We start from the raw sequence: 22,468 nt of genomic DNA, 5'->3' as shown, positions 1-22,468 counted from the left end.
TAGAAGAAAAAATAGGATCAACACTAGAGGCCTTAAAACACAGCATTAACAGGATACAAACCACAATCAACAACACACAAACTCCAGAAGATAAGCTAGATAACTGGGATCTTCTAAAAATGAAATACTTAAGCTCATCAAAAGACTTCACCAAGAGAGTAAAAAGAGAACGTGCTGACCAGGAAAAAAATTTTGCCTATTACAAATCAGACAAAGGTCTAATCTCTAAAACCTACAAGAAAATCCGACACCTCTACAACAAAAAAGACAAATAATCCAATTAAAAAAGGGGCCTAGGAAATGAACAGACACTTCATCAAAGAAGACATTCAAGCAGCCAACAGACACATGAGGAAATGCTCTTGATCACCAGCCATTAGAAAAATGCAAATCAAAACCACAATGAGATACCATCTCACCCCAGCATTATTGGCACGAATCAAAAAAAGAGGAAATAACAAATGCTGGAGAGGCTATGGGGAAATCGGAACTCTTATGCACTGCTGGTGGGAATGCAAGATGATACAACCATTTTGGAAAACAATATGGTGCTTCCTTAGAAAGCTAGAAATAGAAATACCATACGATCCAGCAATCCCACTCCTAGTAACATATCCTAGAGAAATAAGAGTCATCACACGAATAGATATGTGCACACCCATGTTCACTGCAGCATTGTTCACAATAGCAAAAAGATGGAAACAACCTAGATGCCCATCAACAGATGAATGGATAGACAAACTGTGGTACATATAAAAAATGGAGTATTATGCAATGATAAAGAAAAACGATGAATCTGTGAAGCATCTCATAACATGGATGAATCTGAAGGGCGTTATGCTGAGTGAATTATGTCAATCACAAAAGGACAAATATTGTACAAGACCACTACTGTAAAAACTCATGAAAAAGTTTACACACAAAAAGAAACAATCTTTGATAGTTACAAGAGAGGGGAGGGGTAGGGATGGAAAAACACTAAATAGACAATAGATAAGTGGTAACTTTGGTGAAGGGTAAAACAGTACACAATACTGGGGAAGCCAGCACAACTTGTACAAGGCAAGGTCATGGAAGCTCTATAGACACATCCAAACTCCCTGAGGGGCCAAACTGCTGGGCTGAGGGCTGCGGGGATCATGGTCTCGGGGAACATATAGCTCAACCGGCATAATGTAGTTTACAAAGAAAACGTTGTACACTCTACTTTGGTGAGTAGCTTTTGGGGTCTTAAAAGCCTGTGAGCAGCCATCTAGGATACTCCACTGGTCTTACCCCTTTGGGAGCAAGGAAGAACGAAGAAAACTAAAGATACAAGAGAAAGATCAGTCCAAAGGACTAATGGACCACATCTACCATGGTCTCCACCAGGCTGAACCCAGCACAACTAGATGGTGCCTGGCTACCACCACTGACTGCTCTGACAAGGATCAAATAGAGGGTCCCAGACAGAGCTGGGAAAAATGTAGAACAAAATTCTAACTCAAAAAGAAAGAACAGGCTTGTTAGCCTGAAAAGGCTGGAGAAATCCTGAGAGTATGGCTACCGGACACCCTTTCAGCTCAGTAATGACGTCACTCCTGAGGTTCACCCTTCAGCCAAAGACTGGACAGGCCCATAAAACAAAATGAGACTAAAGGGGCATATCAGCCCTGGGGCAAGGCTAGAAGGCAGGAGGGGTCAGGAAAGCTGGTAATAGGGAAATCAAGGTTGAGAAGGGAGAGTGTTGACATGTCACTGGATTTTTAACCAGTCATAAAACAATATGCGTACTGTTTAATGAGAAACTAGTTTGTTCTGTAAACCTTCATCTAAAGTACAATTAAAAAATGAATTTGCAAAAAAAAAAAAAAAAAGATGAATGGATAAACAAAATGTGGTATATACATACAATGGAATATTAGTCATAAAGAGAAATGAAGTCCTGATACATGCTTCAACATGGATAAAGCTTGAAAACATCATGCTAAGTGAAATAAGTCAGACGCAAAAGAACACATATTACACGATCTCAATCATATGAAATATCTAGAACTGACAAATGCTTAGAGACCAAAGTTTATTAGTGGTTATGAGGCACAAAACGGAGGAGGGAAAAGGGAAGTCACTGCTTACAGGGCATTGAGTTTCTGTTAAGGGTGATAGAAAAATTTGGAAATCGATAGTGATAATGGTTGTACAGCATGATGAACATAATATTGAATTGTACTGTAAAAAATGTTGAAATAGCAAATGTTTTGTTATAGATATTTGTATACCAATAAAAAAGACCTAAATAAATGGAGATATACCATGTTCATGGATTTGAAGACTTAATATTCTCAAGATGCCAATTCTCCCCAAGATGATGTATGACATACAATGGGAAAAGAGCCAAGTCACTGTCTTAGAAGAACAAAGTGGGAGGATTTGTGTGACCAGCTATCGAGACATACTATAAAACTACTATAATAAGCCACTGTGGTATTGGCATATGCATCAACAAACAAAGAAAGTGAACAGGACAGAGAGCCCAGAAACAAACCCACACATACTGCCTGGTACAAAGTAGGTGTTCATTAAGTATTTCTGGAATGAATGAATAAATAAACACTTACATTTGATATATAACAGAGTTGACACTTAGATGGGTGGGAAAAGAATGTAGTTTTCCATTAAAAAAGCCAAACCCATTGCCCTCAAGTCGATTCCAACTCATAGCAACCATATAGGACAGAGCAGAACTGCCCCACGGGGTTTCCTAGGAGTGGCTGGTGGATTCAAACTGCAGACCTTCTGGTCAGCAGCCAAGCTTTTAACCCCTGTGCCACCAGGGCTCCTTTCAATAAATAGGCTGGGATAATACTGTATCTGTATGGAAAAAAAATCACAGTAGATTCCTACTTCACACCATTACTTAAAAAAAAAAATCAATTTCAGATACAGTAAAGACCTATACGTGAAAGGCAAACTAATAAAACTTATAAAAGAAGCAATATAACTGACATTGAATATATATAACAGAATACATAAAGAACTCATACAGATTAATAATAATAAAAAAGCCAAATAACCCAAGAGAAAAATAAGAAATAAAATGAGAAGACATTTAACAGTACAAGAAATACAAATGGCTAATAAGCTTATAGGAGAGAGGGAGAGATGGCCAATTTTGTTGGTCATTAGCAAAATGGAAATCAAAAACATAATTATATACCATTTTACACCCATTTGATTGGCAAAATTTAAAGTCTAATACCAAGTGTAGAAAGAGATGTGAATCAAGGTATCTGGAATACATTGCTAGTGGGAGTATAAATTTACTCAAACACATCGAAAAACAATTTGGCATTCTCTTGTAAAGCTCAGCATTCATACATCCTACAATCTAGCACATCCACTTTTAGAGATACAGCCAAAAAAAACTGTTATACATATATAATAAGAGACATGTCAAAGAGAGTTCATTGGAGTACTGCTCATAATATTAAAAAACTAAATACAAATTAAATGTTCAACATAGGCGAATGGATAAATTGCAGTATACTCACATGAGAGAATATTATACAACAGAGAAAAATGAGAACTACAGTCATATGCAAAAAGGTGGACGGATCATACTAACCTTAATAATGTAATGTGCAATAAAAGCAAGTACCAGAAGATTAACCTTAATAATGTAATGTGCAATAAAAGCAAGTACCAGAAGATTACACATAGTATATCCTTTTTATAAAGCTCAAAAACAAGTACATGAATACTATATGTAGTTTAGGAAAACAAACACACACGATAAACTTTTTTACATACGTATAATTTTATTTATTTTGTTGTTGAGAACATACACAACACAACACACACCAATTCAAAGGTTCCTACATGTACCATTTAGTGACATTTGACTATGTTCTTTGAGTTGTGTAACAATTCTCATCATCCTTTTCTAAGTTGTTCCTCCCCCATCAACAAAAATTCACTGCCCCCTAAGGTTCCTAGCTAATCTTTCTAGTTGCTGTTGTTAATTTGATCCCATATAGATAGTTCTTAACAGAGCACAATGCTCAAGGAGGAGAGTTAAGCTAAACTATTTTTAGTTTTAAGAAGGCTTCAGGGGATATTTTTGGTTTAAGGTTTAAAGATTATCTCAGAACAATAGTTTCAAGGGTTCATCCAAACTTCATGGCTCCAGGAAGTCTAGAGTCCATAAGAATTTGAAATTCTGTTCTGTATTTTCCTCCCTTTGATCAGGATTCTTCTATGGAATCTGATCAAGATGTTCAGTAATGGTAGCCAGGTGCCATCCAGTTCTTCTGGTCTCTTGGCAAAGGAGGCAGTTGTTCATGGAGGCAATTAGCCACACATCCCATATCCTCCTCCTATTCCTGACTCTCCTCCTTTTGTTGTCCCAGGTGAACAGAGATCAATGGTTGTGCACTGGGTGGCCGCTTGAAAGCTTTTAAGACCCAGGCACTATACATCAAACTAGGGAGTAGAACAGAGGCACTAAATATGTTATTAGGCCAATTAACTGTGATGTTCCGTGAAACCATGACCTTAAACTTCGAAACAAACCATGAGGTTTTTGGTTGTACATAATCAGCCTCAGCAGCTACTTTTTTTTTTTTTTTTTTTGTCATTGTTGTAAATACACCTACTCCTCACTTATCAACCACCTCGTTATCAGACATTTTGCATTTACAACAATAGTAAAAAAATCTACTATTGATTTTGTCCGTTAAAGACATACATATCCAGCAGTAATGAATGCCGAGGTGCGAACCAAGAGTAACACTGGCTGTGATGGTTAAGGTTATGTGTCATCTTGGCTGGGCCATGCTTCTTGGTGGTTTGGCACTTATGTAATGATGTGGTTTGGCAGTTATGTAATGATGTAATTTGGCAGTTATGTAATGATGTAGTCACCCTCCATCTTGTTATTTTCCCGTAACGCAGATTTTCACTTAACAACCTGTTCTTTGGAACTTAACCAAGTCGATAAGTGAGGAGTGGCTATATATCTATCAATTTTTGCCACTTCAACTTTTTACAGGTGTACAGCTTATTGACAGCAATTACAATAATCAGCTGTGCAACCCTACCCTTAACACAATATTTCTATTTCCATTAATCCCCGCCTTCTCCTCTCCTGCCTGCCCCCAGTAACAACTAACAAACTTTGTTCTCTATACATTTGTCTTTTCATATAAGTGAGTGTCTTAGTCATCTAGTGCTGCTATAACAGAAATACCAAAAGTGGATGGCTTTAACAAAGAGAAATTTATTCTGTCATAGTCAAGCAGGTTAGAAGTCTAAATTTAGGACGTCAGCTCTAGGGGAAGGCTTTCTCTCTCTGATGGCTCTGGAGGAAGGTCCCTGTCATCAGTCTTCCCTTGGTCTGGGAGCATTTCAGTACAGGAACCTCAGGTTCAAAGGATGCACTCTGGTCCTGGCGATGTTTTCTTGGTGGTATGAGGTTCCCAACTCTATGCTTACTTCCTTTTCCTTTTATCTCTTGAGAGATAAAAGGTGGTGCAGGCCATACCCCAGGGAAACTCCCTTTATATTGGATCAGGGATATGACCTGGTAAGGGTGTTACAATCCCTCCCTAATCCTCCTTAACATAAAATTACAATCACGAAATGGAGGGCAACCACAGAAAACTGGGAATCATGGCCTAACCGAGTTAATACACACATTTTGGGGGCGGGGGGGGGGCACATAATTCGATCCATGACAGTGAGGTCATACAATATTTGTCCTTTTGTGATTGACTTATTTCACGCAGCATAATGTCTTCCAGTTCTGTCCATATTGTAGCATGTAACAAGACTTCATTTCTCCTACTCTCTGAGTGGTATTCCATTGTATGTATGTGCCACATTTTGTTTATCCATTCATCTGTTGATGAGCATTTAGGTTGTTTCCACCTTTTGGCTATTGTGAATAGTGCTGCAATGAATATTGGTGTACAAGACCCTGTTTGAGTCCCTGCTTTCAAGTCTTTTGGGTATATACCTAGGAGTGGAATTGCTGGGTCATATAGTAGGTCTATTTTTAGTTTTTTGAGGAATTGCCATACTCTTTTCCACAATGGCTGTACCATTTTTGCATTCTCACCAGCAACGCTTCCAATTTCCCCACATCCTCACCAACATTTGTTGGTTTGTTTTTTTTTATCTTAGCCATCCTAGTGGGAGCGAAATGGAATCTCATTGTGGTTTTGATTTGCATCTCTCTGATGGCTAATGATACTGAGCATCTTTTCACGTGTTTGGTGACTATCTGAATGTCCTCTTTGGTGAAATGTCTATTCAAGTTCTTTGCCCATTTTATAATTGGGTTGTCTTTTTGTTGTTAAGTTGTTGAAGTTATATATATATTTTGGTTATTAGGTTCTTGTCAGATATATGGTTTCTGAAGATAGTCTTCCAGTTGGTAGCTTGTCTACTCACTTTTCTGGTAGTCTTTCAATGAACAAAAGTTTTTAATTTTTATGAGGTCCCATTTATTTATTCTGTCTTTTGCTGTTTCCGTTTCTGTTATAATGTTAGATAATCCATTGTTAACAGCTAGGTCTGACAGTGTCATCCCTGCTTTTTCTTCTAAGAATTTTATTAGTTTGGACATTTAGGTCTTTAATCCATTTTGAATTTGTTTTTATGTATGGTGTGAGGCATGGAGCCTGTTTCATTTTTTGCCATGTGGAAATCCAATTTTCCCAGCACCATTTATGGAAGAGACTCTTCTTTCCCCAATGAATGGACTTAGCACCCTTGTAAAAAAAATCAGTTGACCATAGATGTGTGGGTTTATTTCTGGACTCTCAATTTTATTACATCGGTCTATGTGTCTACGCAGGCTGTTCTGATTACTGGAGATGTATAGTGTATTTTCGAATCAGGAAGTGTGAGTTCTTCTACTTTGTTCTTCTCTTTCAACATTGTTTTAGCTGTTCAGGGCCTCTTGCTATTTCATATAAAGTCAAGGATTGGTTTTTCTATTTCTGTAAAGAAGACTGCTAGAATTTTGATCAGGATTGTGTTGAATCTATAGATCATTTTGGGTAACACTGACATCTTAACAATATTAAGTATTCCAATCCATGAACATGGAACATCTTTCCATTTACTTAAGTCTTCTTAAATCTCTTTCAGTAGTGTTTTACAGCTTTCATTGTTTAACTCCTTCACATTCCTGGTTAGATTTATGCCAAGTGTTTTATTCTCTTAGATGTTATACATATGACAAACTTATTTAAAAAAAAAATGATGATAAACACAAAATTTAGAAGAGTGATTAGGGTTGTGGGAATACGGTTGTTTGTTGCATTATTAAAACATTTAAATGAATAAATAAACTTTTTAAAAAGGAAGGTCAGAGAGGGACCAATGATGATTATGAACCAAGGATAATGATTAACCCAATTTTGTGTATCTGAAGTCCAATTTAAAAAAAAAAAAAATTTTTTTTTAAGACAACCAAACAGAAAATGGGCATAATACTGCTTGAATAGGAACTTCAACAGGGAAACCTGAATGATCAATAAATATGCAAAAAGATACTCAACCTTACTAATAACTAGGGAAATACAAATTGAAATAGTAAGATACTATTTCATGCCTACCTAATTTGGAAGAAAAACTTATACCTGACAAAATCAAGTGTTGAGAAGTACTAAGAACAACTGCAATTCTTCTACACTGCTGGCACTTGGGAACCAATTTGGCATTATCTATTAAGGCTAAAGATGTGCATATGTCTTGACCCAGTAATCCCACTCCCAGTACATCCTCTAGCGAAACTCTTTGGCATATGTGCTCCAAGAAACATGTTCAAGGATGTTCACATCAGCAGTGTCTGTAATACAAAAACTGGAAACAAACCAAATGCCCACCAATAAAAAAACAGACAAATTATATTACATTCATTTGGCAGTATATTCACTCAACGGAATACTGTGCTACATGCGTCACATGTATGACTCTCAGGAGCATGTTAACCAAAAAAAGCAAGTCACATAATAAACACTGTATGGCTCCATTTATATGAAGTTCAAAAACATGTAAAAAATTTTAAATGTATTGTTTAATACAAACTGGTAAAATTATAAAGAAAAGCAATGAAATAATAGATACTGATTCAGGGCAGAGATTAACTCTGGGGAAGAAGAAAGAAGATGGTATCAGTGAAGGGCATATAGAAGCTTTAGCAGTAATGGGAACTTTCTTTGTCTTAACTAGGTGGTATTAATTGAATTGTGAATCTTTAAGCCTTACATATATTTTAGAAAAATTCTTTCATATCTACTCAATTTTTAATAAAAACATTTTTTTAAAACAAAAGAACAGAAGGCGATGAATAAGCACCCTAGGAATATATAAAATTAGCATCCAAGGCAATAAGAGAGCAGGATTCTTGATTATGTAAACAGAAAGATGCCTGGACGAAAGTAAGAACGTAGTTTCTGAAAGATTAATTATATGTGTTGAGACAGAATGTGAGAGAGGGACCGGAGAGGGTGGAATTGTGAAAAAGACCTCGACATGTGTCCTTCAAGTATAGAGATAGGGGTAATACAGGTCTTTAAAACTCTGTAACTTCTATGAGAAGCCTAAGGAGTTTCTTTCAGGACTGACTACCAAAAGTCATCCATTTCAGGATAGATACCAAGAGGGCTATCTGTGCTCTGGGAAAAAGATGCTAGGATCACAGCCCAGAGAAAGGAGAAGAAAAGGGATGAATGGAGAGAAACACTATTGGGGGAATAAAAAACAAAAACAAAAACAAAAAAAACCCAGATGCCATCGAATCCAATGCAACTCATGGTGACCCATGTGTTGCAGAGTGGAATTGCACTTTCATGACTGTGAAGCACTTACCGATGAAGATCAAAGACTAAGTCTGTAGTATGGATTACACCTCAACATAAAGGAAACAAAAATCCTCACAACTGGACCAACAAGCCACATCATGATAAACGGAGAAAATACTGAAGTTGTCAAGAATTTCATTTTACTTAGATCTACATCAACACCCATGGAAGCAGCAATCAAGAAATCAAACGATGCACTGCACTGAGCAAATCTGCTGCAAAAGACTTCTTTAAAGCATCAAAAAGCAAAGATGTAACCTCAAGGACTAAAGTGCACCTGACCCATGCATGTGAAAGCTGGACAATGAGTAAGGAAGACTGAAGAAGTAGTGCATTTGAATGATGGTGTTGGCAAAGAATAACAAATACACCATGGACTGTCAGAAGAACGAACACATCTGTCTTAGAAGAAGTGCAGCCACAATGCTCCTTAGAAGAGAGAATGGCAAGACTTTGTCTTTAGGTACTTGGAACACGTTATCAGGAGAGACCAGTCCCTAGAGAAGGACATCCTGCTTGGTAAAGTAGAAGGTCAGTGAAAAAGAAGAAGACCCTCAATGAGATGGAATGACACAGTGGCTGCAACAATGGACTCAAACATAGCAATGATTGTGAGGATGGCACAGGACCGGGCAGTGTTTCGTTCTGTTGTACATAGGGTTGCTATGAGTTGTTCCAACTGGATGGCACCTAACAACAACATGGCTGTGAACTTTTGGAAGCAGATCACCAGGTCTTTCTTCTGAGGCTCCTCTAGTGGGTTCGAACCGCTAACCTTCCAGTTAGTAGCCAAGCACTTTACCATTTCCACCACCCAGGGAAACAGGACCAAAGATTCACTCTCAATGAGTCAGAGTAGGAAAAAAGATCACATCGAAAAGAACAAGGTCTAGAGATTTGGGAAAGAGAGATTATACTGGTTTTGGACTAGGAGTTTAACAAACTCCAATCTGGTTGAGTGTTAATGTACCCAGCTTCAGGGATCAAACGGTGATTAGTCCAATTCTGGAAGTCCTATTCTCCTTTGCAGGTAAATGGTCTAAGGATGGCAAATGACCCAACGAGATGTAAGGGGAAGTCTATTGGGAAGCTCCTGGGAAAGATTTTTCTCTTTAATAAAAAGGGAGCAAGCGGCAGAGAAGGACCCTGTCTTAGTTATCTAGTGCTGCTGTAACAGAAGTACCACAAGTGGACAGCTTTAACAAAGAGAAATTTATTTCTTCACAGTAAAATAAAACAGGCTTAAAGTCCAAATTCAGGGCGTCAGCTCCAGAGTAAGGTTTTCTCTCTCTGTTAGCTCTGGAGGAAGGTCCTTGTCATCCATCTTCCCTTGGTGGGAGCATCTCGGTGCAGGAACCTCAGGTCCAAAGGACATGCTCTGCTCGCAGGGCTGCTTTCTTGGTGGTATGAGGTCCTCCGTCTCTCTGCTCACTTCTTTCGTTTATATCTCAAGAGACTGATTGCCTCAAGACACAATCCAATTTTGTAGGTTGAGTCCTGCCTCACTAACACAACTGCCATCCATCCTCCCTTATTAACATCATAGAGGCAGGATTTACAACATTTTGGAGAATCACACAGTACCGAGAATCATGGCCCAGCCAAACTGATACACACATTTTTGGGGGGACGTAATTCAATCTGTGACAGATCCATTTTCCCCCTGCCCACTTCCTACTTTGAATGCTACCGTGTGAGGACATGATACTGAGAACTGAGACAACCATCTTGTGACTTCAAGGCAACAAACCTGAGAATGCAATCAAACAGGCCAACCCATGATGGCTAAGCAGAAGGAGAGAATCAGCCTGGATCCCTGATGACATGGCCAAAAAATCCTGGGATCATCTACTTCTAGACTTCTTATTAATGATATTGTTTAAGAAGGGAAGACCAATGCAGAGACACAGACCCTGGAATCAGAAGATCTGGGTTGGAGTCTAAGCTTGTCAGTTAATAGCTATGTGGCTTTGGGCACATTATTTAACCTCTCTGAGCTTATTTTCTCATCTGTAAATTAGAATTGTTATGAGGATCACCTGAAATAACAGGTAGACCCAGGACTGGCACCTTGCAATCTTCAATAAATGTTAAGTTTATTTCCCCTTCACTTGAAGTTTGGATCCATTTTCTAATATCTCAGTATCATCCATGGAGGGTAACACAGTCCCTGGGAAATGACAAAAATCTGCTGAATGAAAGAAGTCAGTCCTGAGGTGATTCCTGAAGATGAGTAAGATTTGACTGGGCAGAGTAAATAATCCTTCGTCAGAATGAGGAAGAATCTGATTAGGCTGACTTGGAGGGCTCCGAGGGCTGAGTGGCAGGAAAGGAGGCAAGTTGGGGCCAGATTAAGCAAAAACCCAGTGCTGTCGAGTCGATTCCGACTCATAGTGACCCTACAGGACAGAACAGAACAGAACTGCCCCATAGAGTTTCCAAGGAGCGCCTGGTGGATTCGAACTGCCGCCCCTTTGGTTAACAGCCATAGCACTTAACCACTACACCACCAGGGTTTCCGGGGCCAGATTAGCATGGTGTAAATGTACAGCAGGTTGCTCTTGAAGGTCTTGGTGCTCACTAGTCCACAGCTTTTCTCTTCTACCTCATTCAAGTACCATCTCTTTATTTAAATGCTATCCTGTTTCCACGAGTCCTTGGAAACCTTTGCCACTTTTCATGTTTATCATTCCCAGGTGCCCCTTCACACCTGAAAAAACTCTCTGGTCCCGAGGTCTGTTTGCTCTTCTGTCCACTTTCCCTCCTTGCTTCTCCAGCTGCCTCCACTGACTTCAGAGATACGACAGAAGACTCACCTCCTTTTAGTCTCTGGAATGGTGAGCAAGTATACTGCTGTTGCTTGGTTACTGAAGCTGTCAGCACAGACTTCTAACAACAGACTCTCACGTTCCAAACTTACACAGCAACATGGACCCATAGCCCCTCTTTATTTTCTCATTTGGACTCTTGTAACAACCTCCTAACTAGCCTTCCTGCTTCTATTCTAGTCCCACTGATCAACACCCATGTCTTTCCCAGTGAGTATTCTAAAATATATGCCTGTTCCTGCCTTTCTTTCTTTTGAAACCCTTCAATTCTTCCTTAATGCCTTCCCAAATCTGTACTGATGTGTTCCGTTTGTGCATAATATTAAAATAAAAAAAAATCTTGGGCCAACATTAAACCTGAAAATTTTTTTTACATAATAATTTTGACTTCCAGTTTCTCTTTTAAAAAACCTAGAATATCAGGCAAAAATCAGCTGGATGAGTTTAAAGGTTCACCCTTTTAAATCTAGTCTATGCTCTCTAGTAACTACGGATTGGCATCTAGTTCAGGCCTAGTCAGTATTTTTTTTAGGCACTGATTAGAATTTTTGATCCTGGCCCACAGGGATAGATCAGAGTTCCTTTAATATAGCACATACAACCTTTGCTGACCTCTCCAGCTCTTTCTCCCCTCACTCATACCTGTGAACTTTATACTACAAGCAATACCTGAATAATGAACTGTTTATATTTCCATAACACACCATACTGTTCTTACCTCTGCCTTTTTTGCCTAAGTTCTTCCCTTGGCCTATAATGCCAGTTCCCTCCTGAATTATACACTAAATTCTATTTAGTCTTTAAAACCCTGCTCAGATATCAGCTCTAACAAACATTCCAAGGCTCCTTTTCTCCTTCATTCTTCATTATCTCTAGATCTTGTACATTTTTTAATTGTTGTACAATATAATAAATTGTAGTACAATTTATTTGTTTATATGTGTCTCCTCCACTAGAGTGAATGCCTTCAAAACAGAGTCTCTATCATTTATAGTGCCTGCCACGTAACAGTCCTCAATCTATGTTTGATAACAAGTGACTAAGTGGTTGAGAAAATTAGATAATGAATGATACATGGGGAACCAGAGGTGCAGTTAGGGAGAACTAGAGCTCACAGTAACTCACATAGATTTCCATCTTTCGGTAGAGACCATAGTTGAGCAGCAAATTGTGAGTCATGCGGATTCGGTGAGGCTTCATTGGGTGACCTTGTCCATAATAGTAATTTCCAACATCCCCTGAAGAAAAAAGAATGACAGCTTCAGTGACACAGTTAGACACACACTCCCAGGAGAACCCAAGAATTCTTGTACCAAACTCCTAAGCAAGCTCTCTTTCTGGCTCATTTCTAGTCTTTAAGATTCTCCTAAGATACAGCTATTGGTCTCTTCCCATCTGGAGCAAAACAGAATGAAGGAAACCAAAAACTCAAAGAAAAAACTAGTCCACAAGACTAAGTGCCCACACGAACCACGGCCTCTTCTAATCTGAGACCTGAAGAACTAGATGGTGCCCAGCTACCACAAGTGACTGTTCTGACCAGGAACACAATACAAGGTCCCAGATAAAATGGGAGAAAAATATAGAATAAAACTCAAATTTCTAAAAAAGACCAGGCTTACTAAACTGATAGCAAGGAGTGCCTGGTGGATTCGAACTGCCAACCTTTTGGTTAGCAACGGTAGCAGTTCACCACTACACAAACACAAATAAGCCCATGCATACCCTGCTTACTGATTAATTCACCCCTGGCTGATAAAGACGAGCAGAACCCTTAAGACTATCGGAACCCTCAAGACTACTGCCCTAAGATACCCTTTTAACTTGGAACTGAAGCCACTCCTGGAGGTCTCCTTTCAGGCAAATTAATAGATTGGCTTATAAAATAAACAATATCACCTGTAAGGAATGTGCTACCTTAAACAATCAACTACAGGAGAACAAACAGTCAACATTTACCCAAAAGCAAAGATGAGAAGACAAGAAGGGGCAGGGAAGCTAGATAAATGGAAACAAAACAAACAAAATGGAAATAATGAGAATGCTGACACATTGCAAAAATTGTCACAGAATAATTTGTGCAGAAATTGCTAAATGGGAATCTAATTTGCTGTATAAACATTCACCTAAAACACACAAAAAATGTTTTAAAAAGATTCTCTTCCAACTTGAGGATAGTAACTTAAAAAAAAAAAAAATCAGGCAACCCTGATGAGGTCAGCATTTAAAGCATGTCAAAGCCTAGCCCAGTTTCTTCCCCTGGAACTCACAAGTATTAGGATAGTATGAAGGGTTATTTCTGAGCTACTGGGTAACAGCGGCCAGTGAGAAGACTAGCTTACTGTGCCTTACTATACCTCCAAGGATATTCCCGCCCCCAGGAAAAAAATAACCATTACTACTCAGAATTATTACAAGCACAGTTCACCTCTTACATATTGTGACACTTTATGGTATCAAAGCACATTCACATCCATTTACTTACTGGATCCTCACAATAACCCTGTAAAATAGGTAAACCAAAACCCGCTGCTGTTGAGTCGATTCTGACTCATCGCGACCCTATAGGACAGAGTAGAACTGCCCCACAGTCTGCTTTATGTAAGCTGACTGCCACATCTTCCTCCTGCAGAGTGGCTGGTGGGTTCAAATCACCGGTCTTTCGGTTAGCAGCCAAACACTTAACCACTGTGCCACCAGACTCCATTGTAAAATAGGTAGGAACCATTATTCCCATTTTATAGATAAGAAAACCAAACCCACCTCTTACTTGGCAAGCCTTCTAATTGATCCCTCTGCCTTCAATTCAAACTATCTGCCACACTGTTACCAGAGTGGTCTTCCTAATCTGCAGCTCTGGTAACATCCCTCCCCTGCTCAAAATACTTAATGGATCCCCATGCCCTACTGGATAAACAGTAAACAATAACCTTAGTAGCCTGGTATTCAAGGACTTAAGAATCTATCTTTCCAACTTCATCTACTACTACTTACTACCATTCCTCTCCCACAACACACACATTCACTCCCCACTGGTCAAGACTGGAATCGGCAAACTATGGACCTGGGACCAAATCCACTGGCCACCTGTTTTTGTGAATAAAATTTTACTGGAACACAGCACGCCATTAGTTTTTATATTGTCTGTGGCTTCCACATGATATTGGCAGAACTGAGTAGTTAAATAGTTGCAACAGAGGCCCACCCCTATAGTGCACAAAGCCTTAAATATTACTATGTGGCCCTTTACAAGAGCCCTGGTGGCACAGTGGTTAAGGGCTCGGCTGCTAACCAAAAGGTCAGCAGTTCAAATCCCCCAGCTGTTCCTTGGAAGACCTATGAGGCAGTTCTATTCTGTCCTATAGGGTTGCTATGAGTTGGAATCAACTTGACCACAGCTGGTTTTTGATTTGGGCCCTTTACAGAAAAAGTTTTCCAGCCCCTGCTCTAGACATACCAGATTACTGTCAACATCCTGAACATGGCATTCACCTTCCCACCAAAGAATACCTTGTTCAGACTGTTCCTTCAGCCTGGAATGACCTCCCTTCTCCCATGAGCACAGCTCAAGTCCCAAACTCCTTCCTGATCAGAATGGTCTTTTCCTCCACATGCAATATACATATAGCACTTAACTTTGTTTTGTGTCTGAGTTATTTGAAGGGGCAACGGTAGTTCAGCGGTTGAATTCCTGCCTTCCATGTAGGAGATCTGGGTTTGATTCTTGGCCAATGTACCTCAAGCACAGCCATGACCTGTTTGTCATTGGAGGCTTGCACGTTGCTATGAGGTTTAACAGGTTTTAGCGGAGCTTCCAGACTAAGACAGTCTAGGAAGAAAGACCTGGTGATCTACTTCTGAAAAATCAGCCAATGAAAACCGTAAGATCACATCTGTCTGATCCCATTGTTTATGGGGTCAACATGTCTCAGGGGCCAACTTGAAAGCAGCTAACAACAACAATCTTAGTTATTTACATATATAGTTCTGTACTGCATAACATCCATTCGGGCAATGTCCGACTGCATACACTTCCGTGGTCCCATGAGTTTATAATAGAGTTTAGAAATCTCAATTGGAGAACAGGGCGTAGTGGATGCAACACTTAAGGAATACTTCCAAACCGTGCAATGTCTTCATGAGCATCACAAAGTAGTGCATGTATTAGTTACCATGAACCACTGTATGTATTTAGCTCAAATTTTTAATATAATAGGCTTTATAACAGTCCATTCTTAAGAACGAGTTGTCCATGTGTCTGAAAGTTAGATGTTCATAACCTGAGGACTACCTGTATAAGTGTTCGCACAACCTTCAAATCACATAATGCCCTATTCACAGAATGTATCACGGACATTAAGCTACACATGACTGTATATCTATATCAACAAGACTGGGTACTCCTCGAAGACAAGGATGACTATACCCTGACCATCAAAGAAACTCAATAAAGATGCAATAACTCAGTGAAGTGCTCATCCAAGATCATATAGCTAATGAGTAATCTGGGAATCAACTTTTCTGACTCCAAATCCAGTATGCTGAGAGCTACACCGGGGGCCTACTTCAGTTTTTACTTAATCTAGAGTGCTCTGTGGGTCTACTTGGTAGAAAGTTCCTTGAACAGTATCCCAAAATCAACAGGACTACACACCCAAAGACCTTTTCTTAGAGCCCATCAGGATGAGCTTTCAGCACCTAATAGGAAAAAGTTTCAACCTCTTAGGCATAATGGTTTGGTGGCCCCAGGAACAGGCTCTGTTCTGGGGTACAATTCATTTTGGGGAATGCCACCACAGCACTCAAGCCACACTCCAACTCTCTTTGTCATAGACATGGCCTGGGAAAATGAGACACTTGTAAACAGTTGAATGTTTAGAATCTCATCCTTTTCTCTCTCTCTCCCGCTTTTTTTTTTTTTTTAAATAGACTATTTTTCAGAACAGTTTTAGATTTATTTAAATTTAAAGAAAAGTTGCAAAGATATACCCTGAACACAGCTTCCTCTACTATTAACATCTACATTAGTTAATAGTTTCCCCTGTTAACATCTTATATTAATATGGTATATTTCTTACAATTAATGAACCGGTAACAGTAAATTATCATTAATTAAAGCCCATACTTTATTCAGATTTCCTTTGTTTTTACCTAATGTCCTTTCATCCTCTTCTCTTAATTCTAGTGAGGCCTCTGAAGGTAGGGACCATGCTCTCGGCCAGAGCTGCAAGCCAGTGGCTGCCATATAGTGGCAGTCAATAGGGATACTTGTCTCCAGGGTCCCTCAGAAAACCTTATTAGCCATAGGGATGGGAAGAATAGGCCTTTAAAAGCACTGGCTGAGGCATCCAGGTGCAGAACCAATTTGTGGGCAGTCAGTAGTCACACGGCCATGTGACTGGATTCCTGCTTACTCACTTCCTGGCATGGGCCTTAATCCCTACCAACTTACTTGTCTATCAAGTCTGGATGTGGCCAAGGCACAAACCTGGGGAACTAAGATACCTTATCTAGAAGGCTAAATGAGTACCTGAGGGTGGAACCCTACCCTTTTATGGTTCTGATCAGATGCTGAGAGACTTTATAGGGGAAAAACAGCAGGAAATAATCCTTTTTATTTCGATACTATATTAAACTTTTAAAGAGCTTTCCTTTAACTATTATAACAGAAACTGCTATTCTTTCAGTTTTACAAGAGAGTGACCTAAGGCTCTGATGGATTAAGTGACTTGCAAAGCTTCTGAGTGGCAGAGCCAAATCTGTGTCCCAAGCTAGTACCCTGACTGCAAAACTCACAATTTTTCAAGAAGTAACAAGTCTGATCCTTTCTCCAAAGACTGCAATCTTTCTACTTTCTCTTCTTTTGAATCAAGAGTATTGAGATCATAAAATCCTACAAACGGAAATAGCTCCAGCCTCAAGAGGGCCTCACCACTGCACAGTGATCTAGATTTATTTCCCTAACTCCCTCTTTCACGACAGCTAATCTCTCTCTTCAAGATTCCTACTCCAGCAGCTGTCCTCCCTCACTCTCAGGAAAGAGAATATTCTCTTCATCTAAGAACGCTCTCAACATTTTCCCTACCTTCTCCTCTTTAAATTTACCTACGTTTAAACTTTTCCTTGCCCCTCACCCTCTTGTCACAAAGGAACTTCCTCTTGAAGGCTCCCGTTTCCATCTTACCTGATCTCATCAGGAACCTCCATCACCACTAGCCACCAGCCTTTCTCTCCTATATCTTAAACCTCTCCCTACCGCCTGGCTTGTTTTAGAATTTGAACACGCTCAACTCCCAGCCACTACAACTCCCCTTTATCAACAACTGTCTCTCCTTGCTCCCTTAAAAAGGATTTAAAAATCCTTAAAAAGGATTTAACTTGATGTCTCCTCTTCACACATCCATTCACTCCTCAATTTACTACAATCTAGCTTCTGCCCTAGCCCCTGCCCAGAAACAGTTCTTGCCAACAACTGACTACTCCCTCTCTCCTTTCGTTTCTGTAACCCAGCACTTCCTGGTTCACGTACCTCCCTGGTCACTCCCTCTGTGTCTTTATTAATTTATGCAACAAATATTTATTGAAAGCCTACTATAAGCTACATGCTGCTTGTTTGTTTTAATATATTATATGAGAGCCTTCACAACTAGGGGGTTGGGGATACAGAGGTAGGCAAGGCATAACCCCTTTCCTTAAAAGGCTTACTGTCCGTAAGAAATATGAACAAGTTAACGGGCAATTTCAGTACACCGTGACAAGGACTATGACAGAGAAGTACAGAGCATGAGGGGCATTAGACTTCCCAAATATTCCTTTTCCTCTGAATTCCACCCTGGATCCTCTTTTCACCCTATACAACTTCTTGGGTGACTTCATTCTCTCCCATGAGCAAAATTACCATCTATGTATGCTGACAACTAAATAAACTATCTTATCATCCCTCTCTTCTAAACTGCAGATTAAAATGGTCAACTGCCTACTAGACATCCCTCTTTGGATGTCTCCAGGTATCTTAACAGATGTTGCTAAAAAAAAAAAAGTATCAACTGACATGGCCTTCTCCCACACCCACCATCAGGTTGCACAAGCTAGAAATTTGGGATCCTTGTTTTCTTCCTCATCCCTGTTGTTGTTGTTGTTGCTGTGAGGTGCTATCAAATCAATTTCAACTCACAGCGACCCCATGGGACAGAGCTGAACATAGGGTTTCCTTGACTGTAATCTTTACAGAAACAGTTCACGAGGTCTTTCTCCTACCAAGCCCCTACATTCATAAATTTAATTTATGCCCCAGAGCGATATTTCTAAGGCATAAATCTGATAGAATTTCAATGAATAAAACTTCAATCGCTCACAAATGCCCTCAGATTTAAGTCTAACTTCCTTGGGATAGCATGCCTGGCCCCTCGTGATCTGATCCCCATTTACTCCCCCAGCCTCCTCACTTGCAACCCTTCCCCCATTCCTGCTCCCTACCTTCTACATTCTGCCCCCAACTCTATGCCTCAGCCTTATATACATATATCTGTTATTTTCAAAGGTGCTGTCCTCTCTCTAAGGAGTCCTGGTGGCACAGTGGTGAAGTGCTCAGCTGCTAACTGAAAGGTCAGCAGTGCAAACTCACCAGCTGCTCCACGGCAGAGACATGTGGCAGTCTGCTTCCATAAAGATTACAGCCTTGGAAACCCTGTGGGGCAGTTCTACTCTGTCCTAGAGGGTCACTATGAGTTGGAATCAACTCAATGCCAATGGTTTTTTTTTTGGGGGGGGGGTCCTCTCTAGACCCTAAACTTGCTGTAATCTTTGCTTTCCCTGTGCTTGGCTAACTCCTGTTCTTCAGGTTCTGAGACAGCACCTCCTTCCCTGACTCCCCAGGCTGGGTTGGATGTCTCTTTTCTGCTCAACTCTGAGTTTTCCTTTATCCCAACAGTAATACTGGAGAGTAATTCTCTGTCATTGTCTATCCTTCCCTCTAGATTGTGAGCTGAAGATGGGAAGTGTGACTTGATCATCCCCATGGCGCCAGGACCTAAACGCTACCTAGTAGAGAGTAAGTCATTGACACATTTTTGTTAAAAGAAAAAGTTCGTTTTAACAGGTTGCATCCTTCTCCTTCCAACCCCGGGGGCCCCAACTCCCAGCAGCAATTGCAAGCCCTGTTCAGAGACTGGGGAGAGAGGAAGCTGGTGACCACTAGTTGGCGATTCTCTCAGGACTCTCACTGAAAAGGATGAATAAGGGACAGGGAAAGACCTGTGTATTCTCAGCAGGAATATATGTCCTTTCAACCTTCTCCATCAGACTACCTCCCCCCTCAGACTCAGCCTCCCCTCTAAAAGTACCACCCAAACCCAAACTCTACATCAGACTTCTTCAGAATCCTCCCAAGACTACCTCAGTCCTCGCCCAAACAACTCCCTCTGGCCTCAGCCTCCTCCCTCTGCCTCGACCTCCTTTCCCCTCTCAGCTTCCTCCCTCAGTTTTACCCGCCTTCCTCTCAGTCTCCTCCTTCAGCCTCGACCTCCTCTTCTCCTCAGCCTCATCCTCCTTCCTTTATCTGCCTCCTCTCTCAGCCTCCACCTTTTCCTGGCTCCTTCAGCCTCCTCCCTCAGTCGCGACCTCATTCGTCTCAACCTCCTCACTCAGCCTCTCCTCAACGCCTCAGCCTTCTCTCAGAGCTCCTCGACCTAAGCCTCCTTCTCCCGGGTTCGGCCCGGCCCAGGCCCCGCCCCCGCCGCGAGGACAGTGCTCACCGTCGTAGTAGTAACAGACTTTCCTCTTGGTGCCCTGAGTCTGCGCCATCTTGCTCGCCTCCCGTCCCTCCCGTCAGTCGGTCCGTCTGCCCTCCCGCCCGCGGCTCCGCGCAGCGTCCGACCCAGGGGGGAGAGGGCGGGCCTCCAGCCCGCTCCGCCCGTCCCCTCCCGGGCTCACCTATAGCCGCGCAGCCCGGGCACCTCTCCAGCCAATCAGCTTGAGCAGGGACGGGCCCGGAACTCGGCAGGGGGCAAGGGCAGCCCTGAGAGGCAGCCGAGGGCCCCCTGGGCCTGTACCAAGGTCGCGACAGGGGGTGGGGGAAACTGCCCGGGGACCGTACCATTAGTCCCGGGGGAGGAAAACAGATCTGTAAACTTCGCTGTCCCATTTCGTCGTTGGAAGAGTGCTTGGAGATCAGAGGCCAATTTTGTAATTTTACAGAGAATAAAATGAGGCCTATAGAGGAAAGAAGAAGTACAGCCAGAATGCTCCTTAGAAGCGAGGATGGCTAGACTTGTCTCACGTACTTTGGACATGTTATCAGGAGGGCCCAGTCCCTGGAGAAGGACGTCGTGCTTGGTAAAGTAAAGGGTCAAGAAAAAGAGGAAGACCCTCAATGAGATGGATTGACACAGTGACTGCAACAATGGGCTCAAACAGAACGAGTGTGAAGTTAGGGAGTGTGAGGTTAGCGCAGGACCGGGCAGTGTTTCCTTCTGTCGCTATGAGCTGGAACCAACTCTATGACACCTAACAACAACACAGAGGAAAAGTGATTTGCCTAAGGTCACCTACTAAGGAAGGGGCTGCACCTGAATTAGGACGCAAGTTTAGAGGAGAGAGAAATAAAATGACAAACTGTCAAGGGCTTGCTGGAGACCAAGTACTGTGCAATAGCTTTACCACACTCTTCTCAGTTATTCCTCATAATAGTTTTGGAAGCGGGCTTTTCATCCCCATTTTACAGATAAAGATAATGAAGTTCAGACCTCTGTGAACTGCTGAGTCACATGATTAATTGTTAAATTTAATTTTCACTTTTACAGAATTTTTGACTACCCACTGTATGCCAGAGGCTTTGTAACAAAGCGGCAGAAACCTCGCTGGTGCATCGCCCGGGAGGATTAAGGAGTATCTTCACATGGGGTCACCCTGGAGCAGAATCCACTTGAGGGCTACTAGTTTGTTTTTTTGGTTTTGTTGTTGTTGTTGTTAGGTGCCATTCAGTCAGTTCGGACTCATAGCGACCATACAGGACAGAGTAGAACTGCCCCGTAGGGTTTCCAAGGAGCGGCTGGTGGAGTCAAACTGCTGACGTTCTGGTTAACAGCTGAGCTCTTAACCACTATGCCACCAGGGCTCCCTAATGTTTTTTTGGCTTTAGGCAGGAGTAACCTGTATTGCCCTGTTCCCTAGATTAGAGTTTCTCAACCTTGGAGGTATTGGGGCCAGGTAATTCTTAGTTTTGGGGGGCTGTCCTGTGCATTGCATTGTAGGACATTTAGCAGCATCCCTGCCCTCTACCCATTAGATGCCAGTAACATCCTCCACCCCCCGGTTAGGACAACTAAAAATGTCTGCAGACATTGCCAAATGTCCCTGGGGCAGGGAAAGCTCAAACCACCCACCATACTCCCCTTGAGAAGGACTGCACTAGATCAATTCATCATCAACTGGCCATTGTTGAAACTGAAAGAGTGAAAAGCACTGTGCTGAGCTATGAAGATAACGACTACAACAACATTAATATTTAATGAGCGCTTACTATGTACCAAGCATTATACTAAGTAGGTAGCTTACCCTTAGTATTACAGTCAATAGGATACATTTTTATGCCTCTTTACAGATCAAGGAGTGTTTGGGGACATGTGTTCTCACTTAGGAACTGCGTTTGAACCATTAATTATAAAGGTTACAGGCGATCTAAGACTGGACCTTTCATTCTATTATAAAAATAACAATGAACTAGGGAACAAACTCTATTCCGGGGTCTGCGTTGCTACTTCTTAGCTGTTCTTGGGTGGGTTTACTTAA

The 22,468-nt window shown here is 41.2% G+C and overlaps 1 protein-coding gene across 1 annotated transcript in view; it reads right to left on the bottom strand.

Moving 5' to 3' along the window:
• Window positions 1-20,564, bottom strand: part of HDAC1 (histone deacetylase 1) — a 38,919-nt gene extending 18,355 nt beyond the window's left edge. The window contains exons 1-2 of the mRNA XM_049878626.1: window positions 20,434-20,564; window positions 12,806-12,918 (exon numbers count right to left, since the gene is read on the bottom strand). Of these exons, the coding sequence (XP_049734583.1) occupies window positions 12,806-12,918; window positions 20,434-20,482 (162 nt within the window). The 5' untranslated portion in view covers window positions 20,483-20,564. The remainder of the gene's footprint in view (window positions 1-12,805; window positions 12,919-20,433) is intronic.
• Between the last annotated feature and the right edge of the window lie 1,904 nt (window positions 20,565-22,468).

The sequence above is a fragment of the Elephas maximus genome, chromosome 3 (genome assembly GCF_024166365.1).
Source record: "Elephas maximus indicus isolate mEleMax1 chromosome 3, mEleMax1 primary haplotype, whole genome shotgun sequence".
In the NCBI taxonomy this organism is placed as follows: Eukaryota; Metazoa; Chordata; class Mammalia; order Proboscidea; family Elephantidae; genus Elephas; species Elephas maximus.
This window is presented reverse-complemented; position numbering and strand designations above follow the sequence as displayed.